The sequence below is a fragment of the Pseudophryne corroboree genome, chromosome 5 (assembly GCF_028390025.1).
Source record: "Pseudophryne corroboree isolate aPseCor3 chromosome 5, aPseCor3.hap2, whole genome shotgun sequence".
Lineage (NCBI taxonomy): Eukaryota > Metazoa > Chordata > Amphibia > Anura > Myobatrachidae > Pseudophryne > Pseudophryne corroboree.
In genome coordinates this window covers 125,420,097-125,435,836 of record NC_086448.1, presented here as the reverse complement: position 1 = coordinate 125,435,836, position 15,740 = coordinate 125,420,097, and the positions used below count along the sequence as shown (strand labels likewise).

At 47.2% G+C, this 15,740-nt stretch overlaps 1 protein-coding gene across 7 annotated transcripts in view; it reads right to left on the bottom strand.

The window, feature by feature from the left end:
- The window catches only part of STK31 (serine/threonine kinase 31), a 783,847-nt gene that overhangs the window by 257,927 nt on the left and 510,180 nt on the right, over window positions 1-15,740 (bottom strand). For all 7 annotated transcript variants that reach the window (XM_063921681.1, XM_063921683.1, XM_063921684.1 and 4 more), the window contains one exon: window positions 4,509-4,624. In XM_063921681.1, the coding sequence (XP_063777751.1) occupies window positions 4,509-4,624 (116 nt within the window). The remainder of the gene's footprint in view (window positions 1-4,508; window positions 4,625-15,740) is intronic.

Here is a 15,740-nt window from a genome sequence, read left to right as displayed (position 1 = left end):
CCGGCTTTCCTTGCAGGAGAAGTTCCGCCTGGCTTAGAGCATTGTAGATTGCTCTTAGTTCCAGAATGTTTATGTGAAGAGACTTTTCCAGACTCGTCCATACTCCCTGGAAGTTTCTTCCTTGTGTGACTGCTCCCCAGCCTCTCAGGCTGGCGTCCGTGGTCACCAGGATCCAATCCTGAATGCCGAATCTGCGGCCTTCTAATAGGTGAGCCTTCTGCAACCACCACAGAAGTGACACCCTTGTCTTTGGTGACAGGGTTATTCGCAGGTGCATCTGCAGATGCGACCCTGACCATTTGTCCAACAGATCCCTTTGGAATATTCTTGCCTGGAATCTGCCGAATGGAATTGCTTCGTAAGAAGCCACCATTTTTCCCAGGACTCTTGTGCATTGATGTACTGACACTTTTCCTGGTTTTAGGAGGTTCCTGACCAGATCGGATAACTCCTTGGCTTTTTCCTCTGGAAGGAAAACCTTTTTCTGAACCGTGTCCAGAATCATTCCTAGGAACAGCAGACGAGTTGTCGGGATTAAATGGGATTTTGGAATATTCAGAATCCACCCGTGTTGTCTTAGCACCTCTTGAGATAGTGCTAAAGCTGTCTCCAGCTGTTCTCTGGACCTTGCCCTTATTAGGAGATCGTCCAAGTATGGGATAACTAATACGCCTTTTCTTCGAAGAAGAATCATCATCTCGGCCATTACCTTGGTAAAGACCCTAGGCGCCGTGGACAATCCGAACGGCAGCGTCTGAAACTGATAGTGACAGTTTTTGAACAATGAACCTGAGGTACCCCTGGTGTGCGGGGTAAATCGGAACGTGTAGATACGCATCCTTGATGTCCAAGGATACCATAAAGTCCCCTTCTTCCAGGTTCGCTATCACTGCTCTGAGTGACTCCATCTTGAACTTGAACTTTTTTATGTAGAGGTTCAAGGACTTCAGATTTAGAATAGGCCTTACCGAGCCATCCGGCTTCGGTACCACAAATAGAGTGGAATAATACCCCTTTCCTTGTTGTAATAGGGGTACTTTGACTATCACCTGCTGAGCGTACAGCTTGTGAATGGCTTCCAACACCCTCTCCCTTTCGGAAGAGACGGTTGGTAAGGCAGACTTCAGGAAACGATGAGGAGGATCCGTCTCTAATTCCAACCTGTACCCCTGAGATATTATCTGCAGGATCCAGGGGTCTACCTGCGAGTGAGCCCACTGCGCGCTGTAATTTTTGAGACGGCCCCCCACTGTCCCCGAGTCCGCTTGAGAGGCCCCAGCGTCATGCTGAGGTTTTTGCAGGAGCCGGGGAGGGCTTCTGTTCCTGGGAAGGAGCTGCCTGTTGGTGTCTCTTCCCTCTTCCTCTGCCTCGTGGCAGGTACGACAAGCCCTTTGCTCTCTTATTTTTGTAGGAGCGAAAAGGCTGCGGTTGAAAGGTCGGTGCCTTTCTCTGTTGGGGAGTGACTTGAGGTAAAAAAGTGGATTTCCCGGCAGTAGCCGTGGCCACCAAGTCTGATAGACCAACTCCAAATAACTCCTCCCCTTTATACGGCAAAACCTCCATGTGACGTTTTGAATCCGCATCGCCTGTCCACTGTCGTGTCCATAAGGCTCTTCTGGCTGAAATGGACATAGCACTCACCCGAGATGCCAGTGTGCAAATATCCCTCTGTGCATCACGCATATAGATAAATGCATCCTTTATTTGTTCTAACGACAGTAAAACATTGTCCCTATCTAGGGTATCAATATTTTCAATCAGGGATTCTGACCAAACTACTCCAGCACTGCACATCCAGGCAGTTGCTATAGCTGGTCGTAGTATAACACCTGCATGTGTGTATATATTCTTTTGAATAACTTCCATCTTTCTATCTGATGGATCCTTAAGTGCGGCCGTCTCAGGAGAGGGTAACGCCACTTGTTTGGATAAGCGTGTGAGCGCCTTGTCCACCTTAGGGGGTGTTTCCCAGCGCGCCCTAACCTCTGGCGGGAAAGGGTATAATGCCAATAACTTTTTTGAAATTATCAACTTTTTATCAGGAGCAACCCACGCTTCATCACACACGTCATTTAATTCTTCTGATTCAGGAAAAACTGTTTGTAGTTTTTTCACACCATACATAATACCCTGTTTTACGGTATCTGTAGTATCAGCTAAATGTAACGTCTCCTTCATTGCCAAAATCATATAACGTGTGGCCCTACTGGAAAATACGTTTGAATTTCTACCGTCGTCACTGGAATCAGTGCCCGTGTCTGGGTCTGTGTCGACCGACTGAGGCAAAGGGCGTTTTACAGCCCCTGACGGTGTTTGAGGCGCCTGGACAGGCATTAATTGATTGTCCGGCCGCCTCATGTCCTCAACTGACTGTTTAAGGGAAGATAAACCATCACGTAATTCCACAAATAAAGGCATCCATTCTGGTGTCGACCCCCTGGGGGGTGACATCTGCATATTTGGCAATTGCTCCGCCTCCACACCAATATCGTCCTCATACATGTCGACACCACGTACCGACACACACCGCAAACTCACAGGGAATGCTCTAATGAAGACAGGACCCACTAGCCCTTTTGGGGAGACAGAGGGAGAGTCTGCCAGCACACACCACAAAGCGCTATATATACAAGGGATATCCTTATATTAAGTGCTCCCTTATAGCTGCTTTAATATATATATATATAGCCATTAATGTGCCCCCCCTCTCTGTTTTACCCTGTTTCTGTAGTGCAGTGCAGGGGAGAGACCTGGGAGCCGTTCTGACCAGCGGAGCTGTGACAGAAAATGGCGCCGTGTGCTGAGGAGATAGGCCCCGCCCCTTTTTCGGCGGGTTCTTCTCCCACTATTTTTCCAGTCAGGCAGGGGTTAAATATCTCCATATAGCCCCTATGGGCTATATGTGAGGTATTTTTAGCCTTGTATAAGGTTTATATTTGCCTCTCAGAGCGCCCCCCCCCAGCGCTCTGCACCCTCAGTGACTGCCCAGTGAAGTGTGCTGAGAGGAAAATGGCGCACAGCTGCAGTGCTGTGCGCTACCTTATGAAGACTGAGGAGTCTTCAGCCGCCGGTTTCCGGACCTCTTCACGCTTCAGCATCTGCAAGGGGGTCGGCGGCGCGGCTCCGGGACCGGACTCCACGGCTGGGCCTGTGTTCGATCCCTCTGGAGCTAATGGTGTCCAGTAGCCAAGCAGCAAATCCACTCTGCATGCAGGTGAGTTTACTACTTTCCCCCTAAGTCCCACGTTGCAGTGATCCTGTTGCCAGCAGGACTCACTGTAAAGAAAAAAACCTAAACTAAACTTTCTCTAAGCAGCTCTTTAGGAGAGCCACCTAGATTGCACCCTTCTCGTTCGGGCACAAAATCTAACTGGAGTCTGGAGGAGGGTCATAGGGGGAGGAGCCAGTGCACACCACCTGACCTAGTAAAGCTTTACTTTTTTGTGCCCTGTCTCCTGCGGAGCCGCTATTCCCCATGGTCCTTTCAGGAACCCCAGCATCCACTTAGGACGATAGAGAAATGGTGTTAGTTTTGCCAGCCAAGGTGTTATTATTGCTGCTCAGGGCGCCCCCCCCCCCCAGCGCCCTGCACCCATCAGTGACCGCAGTGTTTGGTGTGCATGAGGAGCAATGGCGCACAACTGCAGTGCTGTGCGCTACCTTGGAGAAGACAGAAGTCTTCAGCCGCCGATTTTCCGGACCACCTTCTTGTTTCTGGCTCTGTAAGGGGGACGGCGGCGCGGCTCCGGGAACGGACGACGAGGTCGGGTCCTGTGTTCGATCCCTCTGGAGCTAATGGTGTCCAGTAGCCTAAGAAGCCCAAGCTACCACCACTTAGGTAGGTTCGCTTCTTCTCCCCTTAGTCCCTCGTAGCAGTGAGCCTGTTGCCAGCAGGTCTCACTGAAAATAAAAAACCTAAACTATACTTTCTTCTAGGAGCTCAGGAGAGCCCCTAGTGTGCATCCAGCTCAGCCGGGCACAGAAATCTAACTGAGGCTTGGAGGAGGGTCATAGGGGGAGGAGCCAGTGCACACCAGATAGTCCTAAATCTTTCTTAGATGTGCCCAGTCTCCTGCGGAGCCGTCTATTCCCCATGGTCCTTACGGAGTCCCCAGCATCCACTAGGACGTCAGAGAAAAGGGAACTAAATATTCACAAAGATTTTGTGTATACGAGTTAAAGGTTCTATACATAAAACCCCTTCAGTTTAAAATAAATACTGTAGGTAAACAACCGAATGACCTTCCAATCTAAACACCAAGCGTAAATATAAACTAGGCACCAATTTAGTTATAAATTAACTCTCCATATTTTACTATGTATCAGTAAAATCCCCAACACATGACCTACTGGGAAAACTTGTGGGTTGATGCTGAGAACCACTTGTTTAGTTAATATTAAAAAAAAACTAACAAAAAGTATCTCTACAGCATGTATGAGTCCTGTTTAAGCGATACAAAGCAGGTATTCATAGTTCAGTGAGGAACAATGACACAACAGCATCTTACCTAACCACTTTCAGTATGTCCATCTTGTTTGTTAAATCTTTAAATTTGTTTCCTATGGCCATCTTCAAACTTTTTTCCATTTCATTAATAGTTTGCTCAAAGTTCGCCTTCTCACTCTTAAAAAAAAATAAAGAGAATATTGTTTTTTTAAAGTTAACTATAATATGGGAACAGAATAAAGTGGCATAGATAAGACTGCTAGCAAATACTATTATATACTGGGACAGGGGTCTACTACGCTTGCCCGGCTGTCGGGATCCCCACGCCGGTATGATCCCGACTGGCAGCGGGGCGAGTGCAAAAGAGCCCCTTGCGGGCACAGTGTTTATTCCCCTTCCAGGAGCGTCGGTATCCCAGCGCTAGGATCCAGACAGCCGGGATATCAAGTACCACCCTGGGACAGAATAATTTTTTCTAGATAATTAATTCAGACACTTCTTTTCTTACCTATTAAATGATACACCAAGTCTGTGTCCATGATTTTGGATTGGGTGTAACACTGGAAAATCAGTTTAACAATCTTTAGCAATAGTTGTCTACTCATACGACATTCAGCAGCCAAAGCCAACTCCCATAAGAATGCATCCTATCAACCTTCTAAGAACATGTGACATCACCGCAGTATGAAGATCAAAGCCACTGGCTCCGTGAGACTAGACAGTATGCAATACCATGAACAATGAACAACATAGCAGCTTTCACTGTGTGCAAGCAGTAACTATTTTTTTACTAGTACACCTTCAGGTCAAAATCAATGTAAAATTAAATTGTAAATAAGGCATTACTGGAAATACATTACGTTAAAGATACAAGACAAAAGGTATCCCAATTCCAGAGGGACTAGTATGCAGGTGGTATTAATTCATCAATTTTCCTTCTTTTTTTGTGGTGTTTATACGAACAGCAATATTTTAATGTGCATAGGTCATATTTATCTGTAGCTGGTATCAGGGACAAACTGTGGCCGTTTTAGTAAGTATGCATGTTAAGGGAGTGGGTGGCCATGGCTCACGGGGTGCCCCGCAATTTGGGGTGGACCCATCTATCTCTGTGACACACACAAATGTCACAAAAGATAACCCCTCATTTCATAGTTTATTTTGCAGCTTTGTTGTGGCTATGCAGCAAATTGCCATGTTTCATTTTCAGAGGTAATATTCTGAAGTCCAGTGTGATACAGAAATATTTGAGTGTCTCAAAAGGCAGCATCTTCGGAGGCTGTGATAAGCGGCTACAAGGGGGCAACTAGGATCACAGTTGCCATTAGTAACCAGTTTTGTGCAAACACAAAGAAGAAGCTACTAATAAGGGCTTTGATTACAAAGAATTTCTGGAAATATTTCTACCATACAGAGATGTTTGATGTTTTGACCATTAGACAACACACAGTGCCTGTACAATAATGATTTCTGACTCAGCGTCGAAGCATATTGGACTGCAATAAAAGGATGAATGACCATGGCTAACTTTCTATAACTGATGCCATTACAGTCAATAGTCTCAAGTTTTGTTTTTAGAAATAGGTAGAGGAAGAGGCCCTGAGGAAAAAAAACAACAACAACTCATGTGCAGTCTGCTGATTAACATAAACATCAGAATTGCGTACATCTCTGAATCAGGCCCATAGGGGTAGTTGTATTAACATACAGGCTTTGGCCAAAATGTGTAACACGCTTAACTTCCGGATCGTGGTGAAGAGAGTCTACATATTGGCAGCATGTATTAATAACAAGTATGTCTTTTGATGTGCACTCTCCCTCTTTAGTTGCTCTGACCGGGGGTTGCATTCCTTGTGCGCATGTATCGGTCAGAAATCCCCCAGCGGCACATGCGGCATTAGTGAAAAATAACAACAACTTTGTTTTGTGTATGCACAGTCCCCGGATGTAAAATGCATTCAAAAATAGTTTGGTGTGACCACCCTTTGCCTTTAAAACAGCATTAATTCTTCTAGGTACACCTGCACACAGAAGAAACTCGGCAGAGAGATTGTTCCAAACATCTTGGAGAACAAACTACAGATCTACTGTTGACGTAGGCTTGCTTCTGTCTCTTCATGTAAACCCAGACAAACTTGGTGATGTTGAGATAAGGGCTCTGTGGGGCCCATATCATCACTTCCAGGACGCCTTGTTCTTCTTTACGCTGAAGATTGTTCTTAATGACATTGGCTGTATGTTTGGGTCATTGGGCCTAATTCAGACCTGAACAGTGCTATGCATTTTCGCACAGCAGCCAATCAGGTCTGAACTGCGCATGCGCCGGCGCCACAGTGCGCTGGCGCATGCCAGACAACCGACGGCTGTCTCAGCCCTGGGATCGCCTCTGCCTGATTGACAGGCAGAGGCGTTCGCTGTGCGGTCTGGCAGAGTTTGGGCGCCGTTTAAGGCGTGCCCGGACCATGCGGGGGCGGGCGCGTGACATCACATGCAGCTGCTGCTATACCATCACAGCGACGAGTAGCTCCCTGCCAGCACGCAGGAGCTGCGCTGGTAGGAAGCTACTCTTCAAGTACAAAAGCATGGCCGCTGTGCGATGCTTTTGTACTTGTGCAGGGTGGGGCCTGACATGCGGGACGGACTAGCCCTGTGCTGGGAGTCCCCCCGCATGTCTGTGTGACTGATCGTCCTCATTGTCTTGCTGCAGAATACATTTGGAGCCAATTAGACGCCTCCCTGATGGTATTGCATGATGGATAAGTAGCTGCCTGCATTTCTCAGCATTGAGGACACCATTAATCCCGACCAAATACCCAACTCTATTTGCTGAAATGCAAATGCTGTTTGTTTTTGTGCATAGTTGAGTTGCCTGGCCTTGTTTCCACATCGAAAGTATGGCTTTATGGCCACAATTCTTCATGAAGACCACTTCTGGCCATACTTCTCCGAAAAGAAGAGGAGTACACCTTGGACCCACTGGTTTCCGCCAGTTCTGAGATGATGGAACTGCTGGACATCTTCCAATTTTGAAGGGACTTAAGCATTTTGAGTCTTTCATCTGATGCAAGTGGTCAGCCAAGGAAACTTAGGGCCTAATTCAGAGTTGATCGCAGCAGCAAATTTGTTAGCAGTTGGGCAAAACCATGTGCACTGCAGGGGGGGCAGATATAACGTGCAGAGAGAGTAATAGGCCCTACACACTGGCCGATCCGCCGCCGAGCCGCCTGACGGCGGATACGGCCAACAGGCGACCCTGCGGCGGGGGGGGGGGCAGTGACGGGGGGAGTGAAGTTTCTTCACTCCCCCCGTCACACGGCTCCATAGAACTGCAGGCAAATATGGACGAGATCGTCCATATTGGCCTGCATGTACAGCCGACTGGGGACCAGCGATGAACGAGCGCGGGGCCGTGCATCATTCATCGCTGAAGCCTCCACACTGCACGATATGAACATTATCTCGTTCAATTATGAACGAGATCGTTCATATCGTGCAGTCATGTTGGCCAGTGTGTAGGGCCCTTTAGATTTGGGTGGGTTACTTTTTTCTGTGCGGGGTAAATACTGGCTGCTTTATTTTTACACTGCAATTTAGATTTCTGTTTGAACACAGCCCACCCAAATCTAACTCTCTCTGCACGTTATATTTGCCACCCCCCTGCAGTGCACATGATTTTGCCCAACTGCTAACAAATTTGCTGCTGCGATCAACTCTGAATTACCCCTTTAGTACATCTGCAGTCCTCAACTTTGCCAGTTTCTTTGTGCTTCTTCAAAAGAGATTGAACAGCATATCTTGAAACACCAGTCTGCTTTGAAATCTTACCTTGTGTCTTTTTGTTGTGCTCAGTCATCCATAGTGCATGACCTGTGACATGAAAATTACTTCCACAGCTGACTGACCCTTGTAGCAGAGTTTGGCTGTTCCTCGCCCAGTTTTAAGCCTCCTACACAGCTGTTTCTGTTAATGTGTTTCAACTCACATATGAAAATAATGATAATTTTGCTAACGTCCTAGTGGATGCTGGGGACTCCGTAAGGACCATGGGGAATAGACGGGCTCCGCAGGAGACATGGGCACTTTAAGAAATAATTTAGATTCTGGTGTGCTCTGGCTCCTCCCTCTATGTCCCTCCTCCAGACCTCAGTTTGAATCTGTGCCCAGACGAGCTGGGTGCTTTTCAGCGAGCTCTCCTGAGCTTGCTGTGAGAAAAGAGGATTTTGGTACTTACCGATAAATCCATTTCTCTGAATCCTCTAGGGGACACTGGAGTCCTATACAGTAGGGGTGTGAAGCCGGAGGTGTGGCACAATCTAAAATTAGCAGTGTCTGCACAGCCGGCTCCTCCCCCTTCACATCCCTCCTCCCTCAGTTTGAAAAATGTGACTGAGAGAATAGGACATGACACTATAGCCCATGGCGAGGAACCGAACCGTACAACATATCAAACAGCGGCCAAGAACTCTTAACCGAATAACTAACGCTGTTTGCACGAACTGTTTAAAACAAGAACTTTGAACACAGCAGGTTGACAGCACCGAGGCGGGCGTCCAGTGTCCCCTAGAGGATTCAGAGAAATGGATTTATCGGTAAGTACCAAAATCCTCTTTTCTCTTTCATCCACTAGGGGACACTGGAGTCCTATACAGTAGGGGACGTCCCAAAGTTTTCCCCCAGGGAGGGAGTGCTGTCGGTGGCCTGCAAAACTAAACGTCCGAACTTAGATTCTCCGGACGCAAAAGTATCAAACTTGTAAAATCTTGCGAAAGTGTGGGCTGAAGACCACGTCGACGCTCTGCAAAGTTGAGTAGTGGAAGCAACTCTGGCAGCCGCCCACGAGGCACCCACTGATCGGGTAGTATGAGCACCCGTCTGAACTGGAACCTGTTTGCCACAGGAAATATAAGCTTGCCGAATGGCAAGTCTAATACATCTAGACAGAGTCTGCTTAGATGCCGGCCAACCTTTCTTTGGCCCATCATAAAGAACAAACAAATGGTCCGACTTTCTGAAAGACAACGTAACCTGTACGTATACCCGTAAAGCTCGGACAACATCCAATGACACGTCCTCAGCTGTGAGACCCTGGAAGGATAAGACCACTATTGGCTGGTTTACGTGAAACCCCGAAACCACCTTCGGAAGGAAGTCTGCTCTTGTACGGAGTTCCGCCCTATCCTCATGAAAAACCAAGAAAGGACTCTTACAGGATAAGGCTCCCAACTCAGAAACCCACCTAGCTGAAGCCAAGGCAAGCAATAACGTGACCTTCCAAGAGAGATATTTCAGGTCTGTTCTTGTCAACGGCTCAAAAATTGGTGACTTCAAATATTCTAACCCCAAATTCAAGTCCCATGGTGCCGTGGGAGGACGAAAAGGGGGTTGAATCCTCAGAACCCCCTGTAAAAAGGTTTGAATCTCTGGCAAGGATGCTAGCCGCTGTTGAAAAAGAATGGAGAGCGCCGAAATCTGAACCTTCAGAGAGCCCAGTCTGAGTCCTCCCTCTAGACCGGCCTGAAGGAAAAGTAGAAGTCGAGATAAATGGAAGTTCGTTGAATTCCATCCCCGCTCCTGACACCAAGCCATGTACCGTCTCCAAATCCTGTAGTAGTGCCTGGCTGTGACCGGTTTTCTAGCGGCAATCATTGTGGGGATGGCCGTTCGTGGAATCCCTCTGTTTCTTAAGATCCGGGTTTCAATAGCCACGCCGTCAAACGCAGCCTGTTCAGGTCGGGGTGTAGGAACGGTCCCTGAGATAGCAGGTCCTCTCTCTGAGGTAACCTCCAAAGATCTTCCGCAAGTAACCCCCGCAGATCGGAGTACCAACTCCTGCGGGGCCAAGCTGGTGCGATTAGAATGGCTCACACTCGTTCCCGTTTTACCCTTTTCAGAACCCTGGGTATGAGTGGGAATGGTGGAAATATGTAAACCCTCCTGTAACCCCAAGGAAGTGTTAATGCGTCCACTCCTTCTGCCTCTGGATCTCGCGTCCTTGACACATATCTGGGCAGCTGATGGTTTTGTCGAGACGCCATTAGGTCCACCTGAGGTAGACCCCATCTTCTCACAATCATGTTGAAAATCCGTGGGTGAAGGCACCACTCTCCCGGATGCATGTCCTGGCGACTGAGGTAATCTGCTTCCCAGTTCTCCACACCTGGAATGAACACTGCCGAGAGAATGATGTCTCTTCTTTCCGCCCACAACAAGATCTTTGTGGCTTCCTTTAACGCCATCCTGCTCTTTGTTCCTCCTTGACGGTTTATATAAGCCGTCGTCGTGACATTGTCTGACTGAACCCTGATGTGTTGATTCACGACTAGGTCTTCTGCTAAGAGAAGTGCATTGTAAACTGCTCTTAGTTCGAGGATATTTATGGGTAGTTTGCTCTCCTGTAGCGTCCACCGTCCTTGAAACTGAAGGTCCTCTAGGACAGCTCCCCAACCTCTGAGACTGGCATCCGTCGTCAGGATCCTCCAATCCCAACTGCCGCATTTCTTGCCGGCTGCAAGGATGTTATGTAGCGATTACCATATCAGGGAGACCCGTACTTGTGGGTGAAGTCGGATTCTCCGATGGAGAAGCCAGTGCGAGCCTGCTCCCAGAGCAATGAGGTTCATCTGGAATGGTCGTGAATGAAGTCTGCCGTACTGGAGAGCTTCGAACGACGCCACCATCTTCCCGAGAAGTTGCACACACAGGTGCAGAGAAACGGTTTGCGTCCTCATTACCACTAATCTCTGTAGGTCCTGGACCTTGTTCTCTGGTAGGAACACCCGTAATAGGACCGTGTCCAAGATGAGACCGAGGAATTGAATCAGTTGAGTCGGTATGAGGTTGGATTTTTGGAAATTGACAATCCATCCATGCTGAATTAGGAATTGATGGGATGTCTGAACATCCTTTAGCAGTCGATTCTGAGATGGAGCCTTGATCAATAAATCGTCTAGATAAGGTATAATCGTAACCCCCAACAGTCTCAGTCCTGCAACCATGATCGCCATGATCTTTGTGAAAATTCTTGGGGCTGATGCTAGGCCGAACAGCAATGCCCGGAATTGGTAGTGATCCGCCACCAGTGCGAACCTTAAGTACGCCTGGTGAGGAGTCCAGATTGGAATATGCAGATATGCATCCTTTATGTCCATGGATACCATGAACTCGCCCTGTTCTAAACCTGCAATGACTAATTGGATTGATTCCATCTTGAATTTGTAGACTCTTAAAAACTGGTTGAAAACTTTTAAATTGAGTATTGGTCTGACCGTCCCGTCTGGCTTTGGCACGACAAAAAGATTGGAATAGAACCCCGTTCCTCTCTGAGAAGTGGGAACCGGAATAATGACCTCTGCATGTAGCAATTTGAGAATTGCTGCCAGTAGTGCCCTTGCTTTCTGAGGACACTGAGGCAATCCTGTTGTAAAAAACTGACTGAGGCCTCTGCTGAAATTCCAGTTTGTATCCTTGAGAGATCAAGTTGTTCACCCAAAGTTCTGGTGAGGTTTTGGCCCAGATGTCTTGAAACCTTCCAGTCTGCCGCCCACCAAGGGGGACCCCAGGTGAGCTGGGAGGCCGTCATGCCACGGTCTTGTCAGCAGGTTTATCCTGCTTTCTGGTTGCTGTTTGTGAGCGACCTCTATCTCTGCCCCCACGTGCTTGTGTACCGAAACCCCTTCCTCTGGCTCGAAAGGACTGAGATCTAAATGAAGTAAATGCCGGTCCCGAATAACCTCTCCTAGTCTGTGGAGCGGTTCTCGTATAAGGAGTAGGCAGAAAAGTGGACTTCCCCGCTGTAGCCTGCGAAATCCACTTGTCCAACTCTGGTCCGAACAGCATTTCACCCCCAAAGGGGATGGATTCTACTGCCTTTTTGGTGTCAGAGTCTCCTTGACATTCTCTGAGCCATAAAATCCTTCTAGCCGATATGGCCGATGCAGATATGCGTGATGCGATTCTGCTAATATCCTTAGAAGAAAGAAAGAGTTGTAGATTATCTCAAATCCGGCAATTCACTGGATCCCAAACAGCATGGATTCACTGGGGGGAGATCATGTCAAACAAATCTTATTGACTTTTTTTGATTGTGTGACTAAAGTGATGGATAAAGGTGGAGCCATGGATATAGCTTATCTAGACTTTATTAAGGCTTATGACACAGTTCCACATCGCAGACTGCTAAATAAACTTGAAAGTTTGGGATTGGATATTAGGATTATTGAATGGATAAGATCTTGGTTGAAGGATAGAAAACAGAGAGTTGTGGTAAATGGAGTGCATTCACAGGAGGGAAATGTTACCAGTGGAGTACCCCAGGGATCTGTACTTGGACCAGTGCTTTTTAATATCTTTATTGGTGACATTGCAAATGGCATTAAAGGGAAAGTATGCCTTTTTGCAGATGACACAAAGGTATGCAACAGGGTAGACACACCAGGTGGGGTAAAACAAATGATTGATGATCTAGGTAGACTAGAGGAATGGTCAAGAGTCTGGCAATTACAGTTTAATGCCAAAAAATGCAAAATCATGCACTTGGGTCTCAAAAATCCTAAAGCTAAATACAGTATTAATGGCACTATACTGGAAACTACTGAGGAGGAAAGGGATCTAGGAGTCACTATTTCAGATGACTTAAAGGCAGGTAAGCAATGTAACAAGGCAATGAGGAAGGCTAGTCAGATGCTTGGCTGCATTGGGAGAGGAATCAGCAGCAGAAAGAAAGAAGTAATAATGCCACTGTATAGGTCATTGGTACGGCCTCATCTAGAATACTGTATTCAGTTCTGGAGGCCATATCTTCAAAAGGATATTAATACATTAGAAACTGTACAAAGGAGGGCAACTAAAACGGTGCATGGCCTACATCACAAAACATACCCAGAAAGACTAAGAAATCTCAATATGTATAGTTTGGAGCAGAGAAGGGAAAGGGGGGACATGATAGAAACTTTCAAATATATCAAGGGTTTTAACAAAGTCCAGGAGGGAATCATTCTCCAAATGAAGAGAAGCAATAGGACACGAGGACATGCACTGAGACTGGAGGGGGGGGGGAGGTTCAGGGGAAATTTGCGGAAAAATTATTTCACAGAAAGGGTAGTGGACAAGTAGAGGCTAAGACAGTAGAGCAATTTAAACATGCATGGGATAGACATAAGGATATCCTTACAAAGAAATAAGGATCAAATAAGGTTAGAGATAAAAATAATATAAAAAAAAAAAAGGGGGCAGACTAGATGGGCCAAGTAGTTCTTATCTGCCGACAAATTCTATAAGCCTGTCAAAAGTATGAAGCCGATTCTCGAATGTGTTCCGCCAGTTGGGTAATCTCTTCTAAGCTATTTTCCTCCTCAATAGCTTGTACAACACGTCCAGACCATGCACCCATGGCCTTGTTAACCCAAGCACAGATGATCGCAGGTCTCTGCGCTGCACCAGCTGCTACGAAAATTAACTTTAACGCTGTGTCAACCTTACGGTCTGACGCATTTTTTAAAGTAGTTACGTTAGGAATTGGTAAGATTGTCTTCTTTGACAACCTTCCTAGGGAAGCATCCACTACCGGCGGATTTTCCCACTTGTCCATTACACCCCTAGGTAGGGGATAAGTTATCTGAAACCGTTTCGGAAATTGAAATCGTTTGTCCGGTTGTTTCCAAGCCTCCTCCATCTGAGACTGGAGGGATTTAGGTATGGGAAACACTGCTGAACGCGGCTTTTGGGATTCGAACAAATCGAATTCTTCCAGCTCCCGTATTTCTTCAACCTGAAAGTTTAGGATCTCCTTTACCGCGTCAATCAAGGAGTCCAGACCAGATATTGCCGTGTCCTCCTCTGGAAAATCGGCATCTAGGTTGGGTTCAATTAACTCACCTTCCTCCGTATCAAGAAGAAAAACCTCTTCCTCCTCTGATTCCGGTATAATAGGAAGCGTTCTTTTAACTGCCTTGCGCACACGCATTTCTGCTTGTGCGGGCGGCGTTAACTTGATGAGAAATTCCTCCATCGTCTTTGAGAATCCCACAGCCCATTCCGATTGCTGCTTGCAGGATTCTGCCATCTCCTTGGAGATTCTATTAGCAAGGTTGTCTTCCCATGCCTTAGCTAGAGCACTGCTACCAGGTGGTGCGTCCTTGTCTAAGCAGGAGTCGCACACCCCGAGGCTGCCAACCCGCGTGCTCTTCTTGCTACATTTCGTACAGACATAACAGGTCTTTGAGGTCTTGGTTGCCTTAGACGTGTTGTTTCTAAAACCCTCTACCGGGTTACTACGCAGCGCTTTCACCCTTTAAACTAGGAAGAGAAAGACTGGGAGAAGACGGAAGCGAAGGTATTGGAATCCGGCTGGAAATTTTCTTTTTATCAGCCCTCTCTTATGGAGAAGGGGCAGGTCAATTATTTTTAGAGAATTTTTTTTTTTAAATAAAATAAAATAAAAACACCAGCCGACTCTCAACTCCCACACCCCAACCGTATAGCAGCTACGATGCTAGAGTTGGTATCCGCCTGCTTCCGTGTGTTTTCTTCAGGATCTTTGAAATAGAAGTCCCTTGAAAATATAAATTGTAAAGCATGATTACTTTTCAGGAGATCCTCATAGATATTTATTTTTACCAGCAGAGGGAACTGTTTAGCAGAATATCCCTACTGTTATTAATATATGCACTTTCCAAACAGTGCAGCAGAGGGAGCTGTTTTAGCAGAATGTCTGTAATCTTAATAATACATGCACTATCCAAACAGTGCAGCAGGGGGAGCAGTTTGTTATAAAAACCAAATCCCTTCTTTACTGAGGGGAAAGGGGGGGAGGGTAGAAGGAGGTCCCTTCTTTACACAGACATGGCGCCATTTTACCGCCATCCTGTAACTAAACATGGCCCCCACTAAACCTAAAACATACAGCTCTGCCCAGTGCTTTAAAACCATCTCTTTCTCCTGCATGACACTTTCTACTCTAATCGCCGCGCGCTTGCTTAGCCGCGCGGCGTACGTCTATCTGAGGCTCCCACTCCCTCCCGCTGGCCGGCGCGCGCCGCTTCCCCTGGCTGACGCGCACCGAACCCGCTGGCCAGTGCGCGCCGGGGCTGTTTCCCGAAGCGGTGCCTGTGCACCGCTTCGTCTCTGTTGTGCAGCGCGCCGCTCAGCCGTCTCTCCCTGCACACAGGTAAGACACGCTGAGTCCCGCGCCGCACTTGGCTCCCGCGTGCCGGCCGCTGAGAACACTGTAGAGAGAGAGAGTGATAGCGTTCATAAGGAGCTTCCTAGAGAGGAGAGTGAGGAGGGGGAGAAAAAT